At 45.4% G+C, this 17,575-nt stretch overlaps 1 protein-coding gene across 8 annotated transcripts in view; it reads left to right on the top strand.

Annotated features, from left to right (window-relative positions):
* The window catches only part of LOC147010333 (transient receptor potential cation channel subfamily M member 2-like), a 190,132-nt gene that overhangs the window by 33,098 nt on the left and 139,459 nt on the right, over window positions 1–17,575 (top strand). For all 8 annotated transcript variants that reach the window (XR_015052250.1, XM_085858980.1, XM_085858976.1 and 5 more), the window contains exon 2: window positions 365–508. Coding sequence is in view for 7 of the 8 variants with exons in the window: in XM_085858980.1 (XP_085715106.1) it covers window positions 365–508 (144 nt within the window). In the remaining variant the exon portion in view is untranslated. The remainder of the gene's footprint in view (window positions 1–364; window positions 509–17,575) is intronic.

The following is a 17,575-nucleotide window of genomic DNA, read 5'->3' as shown; positions in this document are numbered from 1 at the left end:
ACCATGTCAATGGAAACTATTGTCACAGAATGATACAAATTGTTTCCAGGTGTAAGTTTTGTGAAGTTTCTTCTTTTTAATTGCATTATTGAAGTGCTGTTTGTCATACATTGACTTGCATGTTAACCAATACTGTGGCCCCATGCTGACGTCACTCTTCTGATCTCAGGTTAAAGCAAGCCATAGATGGCTGGTGCCAGGACAATAACAGCCTGCATTGAATAGTTTTGACATCAGAAGGTCACGGCAGGTGGCACCACACCTTCGTCCTCATGGTTCCTATTGTGGAGATCTTGTGATGGAATGTTGAGCAGATATGTAATTATTGATAAAATGATGATAACCCCTACCTGACCTGTTGTAGATCAAGACCACTGAAGTGATGAGTTATTCGGCGAGCAGAGACGGTAGCAATGGCAACCCCAGAATCTCCTGGGTGGGCCGCATGAATCGGCCGAAACTTCAAAGAATATCACCCAGCACTGTGCCACTTGTTCGCTCAACACAGGTAATTGGCTTGATGTAAATCCGTTTTATTCACTTTTATAATCCCACTTTATCACCTTTCCAAACATGCTCAATACTCTTGGAAACACTTTGAACAGCACAACCACAGCGTTACTCGATTCTTGAGAAATTAACCAGTACATTCCGATGAAACCAAATAACAGGCTTAATCAGACGACTACACCTGCTCCTTACAGGTTTCAATGCACAGCCACCTCTCGCACTTGATGGGATCATAGAACACCGTTTATTCATTGTCGAGGTGGATTTAGAGTTTCTCAAGCAAGAGAGAAAAAAACGCAAACCGTTAGGAATAGGGTTATTCATCGAATAAGGTCACGATTGGGCCAGAGAGGGTGTCAGAGGAAATATCGCACGTTACACTTGCTAAATTCTTTTATTTGCTAAAGATCGTTGCGGCCTACCAAGACACCTAGCAAGTCGAGTCGGCTCAGGTCCGTTAGTCTGTGGGCGATAAGATAAGCATATAATACCTCAAGAACGTCGGGTTTCCTCACTTTCAGTTTCGTGCAAAACAACAGTTGTGACTGTAAAAAGGTAATCATAAGTGTTTGAGATTTATCATATTTTTTACTTCCAGTATGGGTACCCTAAGAAATCCCACGATAAGCTATTTATACACGTTAGCACGGCATTTGTCCAAGGAGGAAAAAAACCCATGATGAGAGGGGATATTATTAATATTAATGTTTTGTAATACCATTATTGTTGTTACTTGCAGAGTACCTGCCATACGGGTGATCTTGTTCCAAGCATGCAACATGTTCTTCTGATGCATACCTTTACTTGGGTGGCGTAGAGGAAACTGGCAGCTCTGTGTAAGCAAAAACAAAATAAATAACCTGGGTTATGTGCATGAAGCAAAAACATACCTACTGCTTATAAACGGTATTGGAAAACATGGAGACAGGAATACTGTACTGTAAATGGTGGACACTTGTAATACCCTCACCCACCTGGAGGCAGTGCTACACAATACACATTTACTAAAGCATTTGTGACCCCCACCTCCCCCCCCCCCAAGACCACCAGCAAAGATAATAACACCCCCATACATGAATTGGGGTCATGCTGATCCTCGGTAGCAAATCTGGATGTAATCAGCCAAGAACTATCAGAGGAGTAGCACGACAATCAAACATACAAACACTGGTCCATGAATTGTAGTAAAGATTACTTTTGTTCTTGGAAATTAATTATTGTTATTGCAATTGTATTTTTTTCAGAATCAGCACAATGGCGGCTACTTTCTTTTTGAGTACATGAGCAAATGACAGAAGGTAGCTGCTTTGCAATTAAAATATCAAGGACAAGGAGGACATCTCCACTCTTCGCTTTGGTTATTGCTTGGTTCTATCATTTATAAATCAGTAAAAAGACAGCGGTAGCCTGTTAAAAATCCCAACCCAATATCTTAACACTTATACTTATAACCATAAGGGAGACTATTGATTCCATTCTCGAAAATATATCTTTTATCATCAAAAGCTCCTAATGCTTTCTTATTTATCTCTTCTATATATAATTGATGTTTATAACTTATTATTGTATTCATTTTTCTGTACTCTTCCTTCTTTGAGGTTAAACAGTTATAATAATATTTAAAGTTTATTGTTTCCTTGATTATTATCTTGCCAAAACGAAGTTTTTGCAAGATATGTTAGTCAGCTTGTATTTTTTTTTTGTTTGTTTGTTTGTTTGTCTGTAATCACATATAAAAAATTCTGCAGAGCACAGTTATCATTGGAAATTTTTGTAACTTTGCATATCAGAGGCGTATAGAGGTCCCTTTCAGTGCAAAAAATTTTGAAGATCAAGGTCAAAGGTCAAAGTCACTTTGTCGCAAATCAGGGGAGTCGACAAAACCCTTATTATTTGAGTAATTTTGATCGGATCGTCTTCAAACTTCATGGGAATATAGTTCATGGTCTGGCGCTCAGCTGATTAATTTTTGGTGGCGATTGGCCTTGACCTTCATGGTTAGCGCCTGAGGTCAAACATATTTGACCCCGAGGTCAAATTTTCAAGTTTTAGGAACCATATCGTGTAGTACCTCAAATTGAACACCTCGATGAGTGCTTTCTAGATATGTCAAGCTTGAGACATTATGACGTCATTTGGTGACGTTATGAGGCAAACACATATTTTTCATGGTTACTCTGTAGAACGATTCTCATCGGAATCTCTCGTTGGCAGATAATCCTCAAGGAGTCGCTCCTGGTGGATAGCAGCTCTGTTCACCTCAGTGTGACCTTAAAGAAGTCACACGTGGTCACCTTTTGGCAAGATACGGGTCACCCTGCGGGTGACATTGTTTTTATTTTTCTTTATTCTCTTTAGCTTCTTATCACACCTTTCAATGTTATTATTATCAAGAAACGTAAAGGCATAAGACTTTGATCTCAATCCTATAAATTCACTCATGAACTTCCCACCCAATTCATCTTTAAAGTTACGAATAACCTTTTTATTCTTTGATGAAAACAACACATCACCTGACTTATAATTACTTGTATCATATATATCAATATTGTTATGAATTTGGAAGCCTTGTGCACACAGACAGACAGCCGTCCCCGTAGCTTAGTTATTTTGATAAGTGTGTGTTTCTAGTTTGGGGCTCCTACCTGTGTCTAATGGGAATTACATACATGCGCTGCGAAATTATTTTGATAGTTAGGGTTTTCTTTTACATTTTTACACCCCGTATCGCAACAACAACAACAACAACAACAACAACTACTTCGCTCCATCCTAACGCCATTACGCTCGCGACATTCTTCGCGTGCTCGCCAGCAAGCGCGTGCGTGGACGGAATCAAACATAGGCATGGCGTCCCTCTAAGCCAATCGGCAAGGAGCGGGCGTCTCACCTGCCCCGTTTCCAACTCAGCACCATCGCCATTAGGTACGTGGTCAGAGGTGAGGTGGGCGGAGCCACAAACGCCTCCGCTCGGGACTCCGCCCAGAGGGGTGGGAGTTGCCCCACCTACCGCGGGCCTGTCCAATGGAGGACGGCCAGGGAATCACACGATGGGTCCGACCAATCGGGAGGCGAGTGGTCGGGAGAAGAAGCCCCTCCCTCCTGAAAAAGAAGTGTGGTGGTTGTCGGGACGAGCATGAGGAGGAGGATTGCTCCCCGTCTGCTGTCATCTAGCTGGCGCTGATCTCGTCTCATCTCGCTGGCGCTGGTCTGGTCGCATGTCGACGCTGGTCTGGTGTCATCTCGATGCTGATGGTCTCATCCTGGTTCGCTCGTTTCGGCCAAACCGCACGAGGTGGGAAGGTCCATTTCGTTTCTTTTGGATATGCGTCTGTCTGTGGGCCCGTCTTTAAGTAGGAACTGTTAAGTGCTTTTGCTTGTACATTGATTTCATTTCTTATAGTCGGTTTAACTCTGCCCTTCTGTGTTCCTTCCCCCAATTATTGTAAATAAATTCCCCTCTTGTTGAATGTTTCAGCTCGTCTTTGTCCTTTCCTTCATTGGTTTAGCACGGTGCGTGTTGGTGGATTAAAAAGGCCGTTGCTGCTGTAGATGTACATTTGGACCAACGGGACCTTGGTAACCATCCGCTCTGGTTACACACGGGTCGAGCACGGTAACGACTCGCCCCATTCGAGCCCCGTCGAGGGTGTGAATCCCTCGGTAGCTCGCCACGTGGGCCTCTAGGTATTTTGAAGTTTGGCAAATAACCCTGTGCCCACGCGGTTGATTTATTGACGATTCACGGTCCTGTAAGGGACCCGTACCTTCAGAGTTATCCGAGGGTAACGATCTGAATTCCGGGTGTTCAGTGGAGCCGACTCTACTGCTCCATCTAGCGGTCGCGCTCGTCACCGATACCCAGCCCACAACAATATTATCAATCATATCCTCATATACATCACTTGTCATAATTTCTAATATAGAACTATCTGTATCCATATATAACAATGACACATTATCCTTGTACTTTGATTTTTAATTATTTTAGTAATAGTCAAACATACCGGTTGACCGGCATCTCAAGGAGATGGGGATGGGCCTGTCATCTGCCTGGGGGATGGCCAGACGGAGGCCCATGGAGTAACGGTGAAAAGTGGACACAGCCACGCGCTGTTCTGGCACATGCTCCCATTCCTGACCTGACCATACATTAACGACTTTGATGAGTCAAGAATTTATCTTCCGATATAAATAGGTTTATCCATTTCAATACTATCTTTTTTTCAAATGAATAGCACAAAAGTTCTCTGAAAACACCTCCGTTCGCTCAAAACTTGGTCTATTAATTAACTTTGAAGCCTGTTTCCAAGATGCAGCAAGTCTTATGTTTTGTCAATTCCTAACATTTTCCATAGTCTTTTCAAATACAGCATTATTCATTAATTTATAAAAGTCCTTCTCAAAATATGTTTTTGCTTCTGTTCTCCTTTTTGTATTAAAATCAATATACCGTGGTGCCGCCAGAATCCGAACGCCCCATTGTTTGAACAAATTGGAATCCGAACAATTTTTTCGATAAAATTTTGCCATAAAAACCGAACAGATTTTCGAAAACCGAACACAATGTGGCGTTCATGTTTGTTCACGTGCCTCTCCCCCGCCTGTTCGACCCGCATCTTCGCGCTTTGTTCATTCAGTTCGTCGTTGGAAGTACTCGTGAAAGCATGTCTCGTGTGTCGATCGCTACTTTACCTCATGTTTTCACCTTGATTTGTGCATTTTTTTTTCAATTATCACCCTTGTGCATTCACCATGGCACCCAAGAGGAGCAGTGAAGCAAATAGGAATAAGAGGAAATCCGTGAGAACGACGATTGAGTTGAAGAAAGAACTTATCGCTAAGCATGAGAGCGGTACGCGTGTGTCTGATCTCGCTGCCTTGTTCGAGCTGCCCAAATCGACCGTGTGTAGGATTCTGAAAAATAAAGAAGCGATAAAAGCGCGAAAACCCGTCGTGAAGCGAACTCATTCAATGAACCCTCTGATGAATCGGCTTTAACGAACTCAACGTTTTTTTTCGCGAGCATGGTAGTGACGTCATGCTGCCTCACCCAATCGCTTTGCCTCTTGATTCTCTCCCATGGAACCGTGCGGTGAAAGCGGCACGTCTGTGTCTCCACAGAGTGTACTGGGATATAAAACACCATTTGGTGCTTCACGGTTAATTACATACCTCCACCAGGCTGAACAGTTTACGTTTTGGATCCCAATGGCCACTGATAGGCCAGAGCTGCATCCAGACCTGATGGAAGAAGCGACAATGCTCCTGCTCATCCCCCAGGTTTGGAAGGAGATTCATGACCCAGAAAAGGTCATTTACTCATCTTATTTTACCTTAAACATGGGTAATTTCAGTTGAAAGTGTCTTGAAAGTAGGTTTTCTTGGGGTCTAGGAACAGATTAATTCACTTTCCATTATTTCTTATTGGGAAAATAGTTTTGGAATCCGAACTTTTTGGAATCCAAACAGCCTCCTGGAATGAATAAGATTCGGATTCTGGGGGCACCACTGTACTTCTTTAACCAATGACTTTGTTTAAATTTCAAAATTCTATGAATTTTCCTCACTCTCAACCCAGCAGATAAATATTGTCTCAAGCTCCTTTGATGCAAAACATAACTTTCTTTATCATTTAATGAAGTAAGTAGTTTTTCTGGAGATTTACCTTTTATATTGATTGACTGTTGGTAATCACTGAACTATTCTTTTCTTGGACTTTTTTTTATCAGGGGCATAAGGTAGGTCTTTATGCTTGTTATGAAGTTCTTCTGGATATTTTAAATCAACCTCAAAATAATATCCAACTTCAGCTTCATCCAATTATTTTTGAGAGGAGACAACAATGTCTTGAAAAACTTTTTCATAATGTTTTTCTTTAACCCATTTAAGTTTTCCAATAGGTAAAGATTGAGACATAGCCCACCCATACAAATTGTTCACATGATAATACATCAGGTAAGAGTTGTCCTCATTCTTATTATCATCAGGAAGATATTTGTTATTTGCTTTGGCATATCTCTTGAAACATACTTGAGATATTCCTCCTCTTTTAGCCTTCTCTATCATTAATAGCACATCTATATCACTGATTAATTCCAAATTCTGTTTTGTCATTTTTAACATAGCACTGCAAGCCAAACCGGGGGCCATGTAATAGTGAGCAGGGTCTAATCCATAAGAATTTTTATTATGACAGACTGTTCTAAAAGTTTCAAACACATCAGCCAATAACAATACATCAGTTTTAAGATACAAATCATGATATTCTCCAAGATTCTTTATATTAAACTTCTCCCAAACCTTTTTAGCTTGTGTGTAATCTCTATCGGAAATATAAGTTTTATTCAACTTACAAAAGAAACTTTCCCTTGAAGGAAGTTGTGTTTCTTTAAACTTCTCAAATTAGTCCGTGTTGTTATACGGATATATTCCCTTTTGTGATCAGAGATCAATCTCTTCTTGATTTGAGAAATGTGATTTAAGATTCGGTAAGTTTTTAATATCTGATGCTAAGTTAGATAATGGACTTGCCATAAACTTGTATGTGTCAAGAAACCTGATATTGGTTATGGGGGATGTATGATTTGTTTTTTGAATGAGATGTATTTTTGATCTGTGTTAGGAATGGCAGAAATATCTCCAGATGTCTTTGAAAGTTCATTTATAAATAGATGTGTGTTATAGTGAGCGTTGTGAAGAAAGACAGGAATAAAGTTTGGGGGCTTGTAATTAAGATTACAATGGGAATGAGCTGGACCTCTATATTTCCAGTAAGATGACAATGATCCCTAACTTTGTCCTCTCCCTCAATTTTCTCCTCACAAATATGACAGATACTGTTCTTCCAAAATTTATTTTTCTCTCCCTTTGTTAATGACATTGGTTTATAGGTTTTAACCATTATTTCTCTTAGTATTCTGCAGTCTTTTTCCAATCGTCTTTCAAACTTCTCTGAGGCATCTTCTCCTCTATAAAGTTCTAACTTTTTGGATTCATTACCAACAGATGATTTGATATAATAACAGAAACCACAAGCAGTATGTTTTTGATATTTATTTGTGTATGATTTATTTGGATTTGGAGAAACAGTATCTATCTTTTCAAGGATACTTTCAAAATCAGCATATATCACAAACGGATGTTTTATAGATTTGTTAAAATCTTTGAATGATATGTTTGAACCTGCATTTGGTAAATTGATTACAGTTGATTTATGATTACTGCAATATTTTTAATGTTGATTCTTCCAGGTGAGCACTTAGGGATATTGGCCCTATTTTTTATTTTGAGATATTGAGACATTTTTGCATGACAATCTTGATCAAACCTTGGCTTGTTACCACCAATATTTCCAGTCCTGTGGGGCTTGTACGGCTTAAGAGTTCGTGTATTTGATGTAGATTTATCTTTGAACAAACCAAACCGCTTGCAGGAGTCAGATAAATATCTCACAAGTGATTTAAGGTCAGGTCAGGTCAGATCTGTGACCTGCTACAGGTAACATGTAAACCTGTACTAACCTGTTCCATGGTCGGGTTGTCGGCGACTAAACCGTCTCCCCCACCAGGTTTTCTGGTGAGGAGGGTGTTTGGATATGGACACCCAGCAGGATTAAAAACAAAACCTGTCAAAGGGCGGAGGAGCTCCTTGTGAGCCAACGGCCGTCCAAATTTAGTACCCAACTGTGTCTGCGGACGTCCTCCTGCAGTTGGGTTACTTTTTTATAAGGAGGTTGGTGGCAGGATTTGCACTCCGGCCACTGAAAAAACCTTCATTCCGCAAAACACACAAACGCAAAAAAATCTGAAAACCCACTCCGTGGTAGTACCTCCTGTGCAGCTTCCCTTCACAAGGCAGCTCACCGGATGGCGGGATTTGGGCAAAGCCTTCGGGACCCCCAATCTTTGATGAAAGGAGGGAAACCACAGGGTAACCTCCCTGGATCAGATTGCGGGAGAGTGTGTTGGAGTGGTGCTGAGGTGTCGTCCACCAGACGGCGGTCTCCTTGGGTTAACCTGAGGCGGTCCCTTCGGGTGGGTGCCTGGAATGTCCTATCCCGAAGAGAGGATGATCACCTGTCTCTGTTATCATCTGAGCTCAAGCATTCGGACATCGGTATTGCAGCACTCTCTGAGGTTCAGAGACCGGATTGCGGCGAGATAATGGTGGGTGGTTACACCGACTATTGGTCTGGTCGCTCTGATGAATACCATACTCAAGGAGTTTCTGCAGCTGTGTCCAATAAACTGACCCCAATGATAATTGAGGTAACACCAGTCAACGAGTGTATTATGAGACTAAGGATTCGTCACTCCTTAGGTGTCATTTCCTTGGTCCTCTGTCTATGCTCCGAGTGAGGCGAGTGACCTCACCGTGAAGGACACATTCTACGCCACTCTCGAGTCTGTGGTTGATCAGTGCCCCAGACGAGATACACTTCCAGTCTTGGGGGATTGCAATGCATCGACTGGAACTGATAGGGATGGTTATGAGGTGTGTGTTGGTCCCCATGGGTCAGGAACTATGAACCAGAATAGCACTAAGTTCCTTGACTTTGCAAGAAGTCATGGACTTAGGGTGGCCGGTTCATGGATTCAGCGCCCACAAGCTCATCACTGGACTTGGTATTCCAACGCTGGCGGTATGGCAAAGGAGATTGACCATGTCCTCGTTGATGGTCGCTGGAGGATGATCCAGAACTGCAGGGTCTACCGGAGTGCTCAGTTCCTCAATACTGACCACCGGCTTGTTGTGGCAACTCAAAAGCTGCACCTTAAATCCTGGAGAATGGTACCATCCCAGCCTAGGCTGGATGTTGGCAAGCTCAAGGATGAGAGAGTAGCTGAGGAGTTTGCGAACAGGCTGAGTGGACATTGGGGTGTCTGGGTGCTTTGGGGGGTTCTGAAGAGTTATGGATTACCTTCAAGACCACCGTCCTTGATGTTGCCGGTGGATGTCTTGGAACTCACCGCAGGGCAAAGAAGAATTTTGTCTCTCAAGGGACACTGGATACCATTGACCAGAGTCGCAGGGCCAGGCTGAATGGCAGAGCTGAGCTGTTCAGGTAACTGAGGTGTAAAACTGTACGTGCACTAAGGGTGGACAAGGAGGCCATTGTGCGAGGAATCTGTGAGGGGGTAGAGTGGACAGGTGATTCTCATCCCACGTACAGGGGAATTCGCGCATTGCGTTCATCCAAGCCCATCCCTCGGAGCACTGCAGTTAGAGCAGAGAGTGGTAGGCTCTTGACAGAGGAGTCTGAAGTGAAGGCCCGCTGGGCCGGTTACTTTGAGCGGATGTACCAGGCTGATCCACCAGCTATCGAGTTGAACGTCAATGGTGTTACAATCCCTGTTGCTGACCCTCCAATCAATTGTGGTCCACCTTCGCTTGTGGAAACACGGGCTGCGGTGAACCGGTTGAAACAGGGTAAAGCTTCAGGGATCTGTGGCATCCATGCTGAACTTCTCAAGGCTGATGGAAATGCTGCACACGTGTCGTTGCATGCAGTTTTGTGCTCTGCCTGGAACACAGGCATCATCCCAACTGATTGGAAGAGGGGCCTTGTTGTCCCTCTCTGGAAAGGGAAAGGTGATCGCCAAGACTGCAACAACTACCGAGGGGTGACGCTGCTCTCAGTGCCGGGCAAGGTCTTTGCTTGGATAATTCTTGATAGGGTTCACCACCATCTGCTTGAGCACCAGCGTCCAGAGCAGTCAGGCTTTACACCAAAGAGGTCAACGATTGACCGTATCCTTGCTCTTCGTGTCCTCACCGAACACAGACAAGAGTTTCGGCAGGGGCTGCTTGCAGCTTATGTTGATCTCTGTAAAGCGTTTGATTCAGTGAATCGGGATGCCCTCTGGAGGATTCTTGGTCTTCGTGGGGTGCCACTAAAACTGATCGATCTGATGTCTGAACTCTACTGTGGTACTGAGAGTGCTGTGAAGTGTGGTGGTACCATCTCTGACTTATTTCCAGTTGTTACTGGAGTTCGTCATGGGTGTGTACTGGCCCCCACACTTTTCAGCACTTGTATGGACTGGATTCTAGGGAGGATGTTGGAAAGATCAAGCTGCGGTGCATCGTTTGGGAATGTCACGATCTCGGACCTTGATTTCGCAGATGATGCAGTCATCTTTGCGGAGACTTTAGATATATCCTTTTGGGGGCCCTCGAGGTGCTGAATGAGGAGTCGGAGCCGCTGGGATTACGGGTTTCTTGGGTCAAAACTAAGATCCACGCTTTCAATGACATCTTGGATGCTGCTGTCCTGTCTGTGTCTGTTTGTGGTGAGGATGTTGAGGTCGTGTAGAGATTCACTTACCTTGGCAGTGATATTCATGTCTCTGCTGGCTATGAGTCAGAGGTCAACAGACGTCTGGGTCGGGCCTGGGGAGTCATGGATTCACTGGATCATGGGGTGTGGCACTGCCGGTACCTGTGCGGGAGGACGAAAGTCCGAGTCTTCAGGTCCTTGGTGCTTCCAGTCTTGCTCTATGGATGCGAGACTTGGACTCTGACCAAGGATCTGAGACGGAGACTTAATTCCTTTGGTACCAGGTCTCTTCGGAGAATCCTTGGCTATCGCTGGTCAGATTTTGTGTCCAACGAGCGGTTGCTGAGAGAGACTCGGATGAGATTTGTTACCTGCATGGTCCGTGAGCGTCAGTTGCGGCTGTATGGACATGTGGCTCGTTTTCCTGACGCTGATCCTGCTCACCAGATTCTCTCAGCGAGGGAGTCTCGTGAGTGGAGGAGGCCAATGGGCCGACCACGTGCCTCGTGGTTGCAGCAGGTTGACCAGCATCTCAAGGAGATGGGGATGGGCCTGGCATCTGCCTAGGGGAAGGCCAGATGGAGGCCCCTGGAGTACCGGCGGAAAGTGGACGCAGCGACGCGCTGTTCTGGCACATGCTCCCATACCTGACCCCTGACCTGATTTGTGACTTCATCAAGCTTACCTTGATCTTGTAAACCATATTCTGGAATATGAAGCTTCTCTTATAAGTATGCAAGATTTTTGGTATTAAAAGGATGATTCATATACTTCTCAGCATGTTCAGCCTGCCATTTCATTTTTTTTTTAGTTCAGCCAGCCATTTTGTTCAGCCAGCCATCTAACAGCCATTTAGTTTTCAAAAACAGTTTTTGATGTTTACTTCTATAGGGCTATGAACATCAGTCAAACATGGGTCATGACAACCAACTTTAAAATCTACAATTCTGGACATAAATAATGGTTACATCGTTAAACCATTTCATAACCATTATTTTTGATCACAGTGTCAAGATTAAATCTGTCATTCGGATCCCAAGAAGTTCAATCTTGTGTTTACTATTTAATGTCATTATTAACATCATCAATACCAGCAACAATAGCAACAGAATTTTCAATATCATTAAAGTTATTTAAAAGACCGGTTCTTGAATTGAGGTCACCAATTAATATTAAAGGTATGTCAGAATTACTCCCAAAGTTTTTCATTTCTTCTGCAATAAAATCAAAAACAAGATTGTGATGGAACACAGAACCCTCATGGGGAATATATACAACACCAACAATTAATTCAAGGCTAAAAGCCACCTTGTTGACCTTCAGCCATGAAACGTTTTCTGAGCAGGTGTCCAGAATTAGTGAAATACAGTCAAAGTGAACACAAAGACCACTTTTACCAGAACACAAAGGACATGCACCCCACCAATTTTTTTCATAAATAAATAAGAGTAGTAAAGTGTCAACTGGGGTAATAGTATGTTAATCAAATCAATCTTAATAAAGTTATGTATTCAAAGTCAAAAGCCTTGCATAATTGATGTTAATACGATTCAAAGAAAAGGTGGTGTAAGAATTGATGTTTTGCCAATGAGAGAACAGGTGAAAACGCTAAATGACACTGGTTCATTTAAAATAAAAAGGACAAACCTATGTTGAAGAAATATTCAATAAGGGAGATAGACGGCCAGCCAAGATGTTAAAATGTACTTTTTGTCGGCATTTTTTGTTACAAGCAAACAACCATGCAAAATCAATTCAATATGGGACTAACTTTGTGGCCTGGGGTGTTGACCTTTGGAATTTTGTCATTTTAGGCCAATTTAAGCCCCCAAAATAATTTTTGCTCAGAAATTGATTTACAACCAGGAGGGATTCAGGAAAAATAATATTTATAATAATGAGAACTGTAATATGACTATGATGACCCTTTTAATAAGAAAAGTTATATTGAAAATGTATCATTGTAATTTAATGCAACAACCAGCGTTTTTCTCAAATTAGGAAATATGCAACCTCTTTAATTATATTTATGGCACTCAGTGTATTCTCTTGATGTACAGTCTGTGTTAATACATTTGTAGCATTTTGCATACCATTATTTAATTCCACTCGTTGCCATAGGGTGGTGTACCCTTACTTGTACAGAAGAAGGCCTTTTAGATAATCCTGGTGTAACCACTGATGAGCAGCAGCAAATGAGCACAGATGACACAAGTGTGGAGTTTCAATCGCACAGTACTGATGAGGAGAGTAGTCCAAAACTGATATCACTGACCACAAATGATGTCACTTCTAAGGATAACGAGAAAGATTGAGGGGAAAAATGGTCTGTGACCATGTCAATCAATGGCTTGTGACAAGTCTGTACCATTTTTTGAGCCACTGAAGCAAAACAATTCAGACATTTGGCACATTATATAAAGCCATTGTCAACACCAACCAGGATGAGAGAAAAACCTTGAAAGCAGACAAGAAGATAATACAACAGCTGTTCATTGTTTCCCAAGCAGGTCAAATTTCAAATGCAGCAAATTCTGACGCACGAGCTGTCACTGGTACCACTGTCATGAGCAAAAGTGAATGGAGAAATGAATTCAACTACAAAGTGAGACATACTCTCCATTTTGTCAAAGGAAATAAACACTCTTATCATTAGCTCCAGAGCCAACCAAGGATAAACGAACATGGGTGATGATTGATGACCCTGCTTTGATTCAAACCCTTGGAAAACCAAAAGATTGCAAATAATTTGAGAAGTATGCAGTGGTCTTCCGAAGGTCAGTGACAAGTCATATTGATATAAATGTCAGTCGTGTCGACATTGTTTAATGTCGGTATCGAAGACAATCAATCAAGGCATCAACAAGAGGAAAATGAGGTGCAAAGAAGAGGCCATATTGGAAAAAAAAATCATAGAGCATGGTGATGTACCCTTACTTCAAGTGTGGAGTCATTTCATATCCCTCAATGAAAATAAGGCTGACTTTGCACAGTTTCTGAGTCAATATTGTTGTGGTTGACGAAATTCACAAACCACCATTCAGGTCCCTTAGGTGAGATATCTCTGTAAGTATATGTGTAGTTAGGCCCAAACCCGTTGTTTAGAGGGAATAAATGTCATTCATGCGGGCTGCGACCCTTTTAGATAGCCGTTTTTCTTTTCCTATCTTTATTTTGGACCAGCCGCCATTACTACCACCACCAACCACGTCTCAACAGTCATCACACAACAACCACCAACCACAACGCCGCTTCACCACAACAGCCACGACCTTTACCGTCACAACTCGCCAACACCAGCATCACCACCATTCTTGCGCCACTTGTGGGCACCGATACTGGACTCGTGCAGGGCGCGCACCGAGCAGCGTATTCAGAAACATCACAGACTTTCCGAAAAAAAACGGATCAAAAACGACTCACGCCCCCTTTTGTTCCGTCCTATCGGAGAGCGTGGGGCGATTTGGCCCCGCCTCCAGGGCGTTGGAGTGAGGTCGCGATATGCAAATTCATGGATCAAAAAGCATTCACGCCCACTTTTCCTCGGTCCAATGGGGAGCCAGTTAGAGAGGTGAAGGGTCGGAGGTAAGGGTCAAAGGTGAAGGAGCGAAGCCACGGGGCTTATATAAACGGCTGCGTTCGTCAGTCAAGGCAGTTGTGCGTTGGGAGTTGTCAGTGGAGCTGGGAAGAAGTGGTAAAAGTCAGTTGGAAGTTGGAAGTTGGAAGTTGAGAGTTGGCAGTTCGGAGGGGAGAAGTTAAGAGTGAAGAGTTGGGACGAGCCAAGAGAGGAGACGGAGAGGGCGATTAGACGGAGCTGTGGAGAGGTGGCGGCGGCGAAGGCGGACGAGGGGGTGCTCGCGTCGGTGTCGGGAGCTGCGGAGGGAGAGGCCGGCGGCGCGACCGAGGTCGTGGTGGAGACGCTCGTCGCGGGACCCGAGGCAGGGTGATATCCTCCTCCCCCCGAGCATCAACAACCCCCTCCTGTTTCCCCCGCGCTGAGATAGTGCGACAAGGGGGGCCCCTTTCCCACCCCCTACCAGACACTGTCCGCGAGGCCTGCGGAGTTGGGGCGCCACCGCCACTTTGCGTCTCATCATCAGACGGGTAGGCCCGACACGGTCTCGGCCCCAGGCCCGCCTACCCCCCTCATCCTGGAGGGTGGTTCTTTTCCTTTTGCTTTGGGTATGTGTTGTCGGCGCCGTCTGTGAAGTAAAATTGTATAAGTGTTGCCGTGTGCTCGGTAGTCGGATAGCTCTGCATTGTCTTCTTCTTTTATATTTGCTTTTTGTGTAATATTGCATTGTCTTCTTCTTTTACATGTGCTTTTGGTGGAATTGTATATGTGTGCTTTCCGTTCATCGTGAAATAAATGTGAATTATGTTGAACTGTTTTCCCGCTTCGCTTCGTCTTTTCTTTCATTGAATCTCCATCTTGCTTCACGTAAAGGGTTGGTCGTGGGCTAAAACGCCCGATAATTAATCGAACCGTCGAGGCCGACGAATAACACCGCTCGGTTATCCCGATAGTACGGAACGGGTCGCTTAAAGTGGCCCGTGTCCGAAGTCGACCTGCGGCGAGGTGCGATCGCCCGGTCTACCCTCCGTGTGGGTACTTAGGTCGGTCGAATTTGGCGAGCAACCCTATCCCACGCGGGGGCCGATTGGCACGATCGCGGTGAGACCGAAAGGTCCACCCGTGACTAGTTCCCGGCGTTGGTCCGAGAGGGTCACGACTGGATTGTCCGTCCGGTGGGCGACGTGCCGCGATTCGAGTTACGTGGCCGTCCGCACGCCGGCGGGCGCGAATCCGCAACACTGGTGTCAGGTCGTGCGATACAAACTCATCGCCCTCCTCGCGGCACTGGTATTGGAGAACGGGACAACGGGCTCTCCTGTCTCCAGCTAAATTCACGGGAATCGGTCCAGGGGTGAGAGAAGCGACCCCCGATTCCCTCCAAATTACGAGCGAGCTAAATTAACCCTTTAAGAGAAGCAAGATGGCGTCTCAAGGCGAGCGGGAGCCGGGGGTATTAGAAATGGATGTAGAATGTGTGGGATCCATGGTCCAGGATGAAATCCCCGTGCAGGAAATGTTGGTTGTACAGGAAAACGAACTCGTCCAACTGAACCCAGAGCCCGAAATAGGTGCGGCGGCGGCCGCGGTGTATGACACCTCCCCTCCCCCTCTCCACCAAAACCTCCCGATTCTTGCCGAATCGGCTCACCCAAGCGCACCCGACATGGCCCAGCTATTCGCCATGCTGGCGGCAATGACACAAAAGATGGATGCGAATACACAAAAGATGGATGCGAATACACAAACGATGGATGCGAATACACAACAAATAATCGAAAAGATGGATACAAACGCAAATGAAATTATAAACGAAATGAAAGGCATGAACAAGCACATGAAGGAAGAAACGAAAAAGTTCCGGGGTGAGACGCAGAACATGGGCCGAAGCCTGCAGGCGGGCATGAAGGCAGTAACCGGGGAGCTAAAAATGGCGACTCCACGTGTAGGAGCGAACGAGCTGGGAGGGGGTGCAACGGCTGACAGGCCCGCGGTGGAGGCGGGTGAAAAAATAATTCGGGGAACGTGTTGGGCGAGGGTCGTGACGATGACCGAAAGGGAAAAATTAAATGGGGAGACCAAAACGTGTGAGACGAGACACGAGGTGACGACAAAGGAAATAAAAATAGTGGAGACAAGGGAGGTAAAGGGTGAAGAGTTGGCAGAGACACGGGAGATGGGAACGATAGAGAGAAGACTACACGATGAAGACGGGGTAAGAGACGCGCACACACACACACGGAGGTAGTGGAGGACAATGGGGGTGAGCTGGTGGACTGGGTGGAGACCCAGTGCGAGCAACGGGATGGCCTCCTCCAGGAACGAGGGGAGGGAGTATGCCCCCTTGAGGCGAGTCACGACCAGGTGGGTTCGGTCGTGCTTTGCGAGGTTGAGGAGACGAGTGCTGTGGACAGGTGCACGGAGAGCTTGGGGGGTATAGAGGCCCCGGAGACCCTTGTGGGGACACAAATCCCCAGTGTGGTTGTCCCTGTGTGTGTGGTGCAAGGTGTGAGTGCGTCCCCGTGTGTGGAAGCGACCCCGTGTGTGAGTGGTGTGGTGGCGATGGTGCCAGGGTACGTGCTTCCCAGCACGCCGTGTGTGGATGAGGAACCGCGGTTGAGTGCCCCCGCGTGTGTGAGTAGTATGGTTGGTGTGAGTAGTATGGCACGAGTGAGTGAAAGGCCGCGAGTGCGTGGAGCCACGTGTGCGAGGGAGGTAGCATGCGTGAGTGAACGGCCGAGTGCAAGGGAGACCGTGTGTGTGAGAGAGCGGTCGGTAAGGGAGATGTCGGTGGGCATGTGTGAATATGCAGCCGCGTCTCCCGGTGTGAGTTTAATGATGTGGAGTGTGAGCGTCGTAACACGCAGGTGTGCGTGGGTTGAATGGCGACGACGGCGACATGTGAGGAAAGAAAGCCGAGTAGCGGCTGTAGTTGTTTCGGGGACCGTGCCGGGTTCACCCAGCAGTGAGCACGAGGTCCGTGCTGTGCAGCGCACGAGACCCCCCCCCCCCCCGTGCTCGCTTGCGAGAGTGAAGTCCCGGTCCGGAAACGCACGCGGTGGATTTGCCGATCCCGCGGACGGACAAAGTTTAGGCAGGATTATGGATTTGGACTGGACGGGTTCTCCACGCGATCGTGTGTGTTACGCTCCAACGGGCAGAGCACATGTGTTCGCGTGGGGAACCCCTCGAGACGTGGGGCTTGTTTT

The sequence above is a fragment of the Eptatretus burgeri genome, chromosome 16 (assembly GCF_056783735.1).
Source record: "Eptatretus burgeri isolate ZD-2024b chromosome 16, Ebu_testis_v1, whole genome shotgun sequence".
Lineage (NCBI taxonomy): Eukaryota > Metazoa > Chordata > Myxini > Myxiniformes > Myxinidae > Eptatretus > Eptatretus burgeri.
Note: the sequence above shows the minus strand (reverse complement) of the source record. Positions and strands in the feature narration are given on the sequence as shown.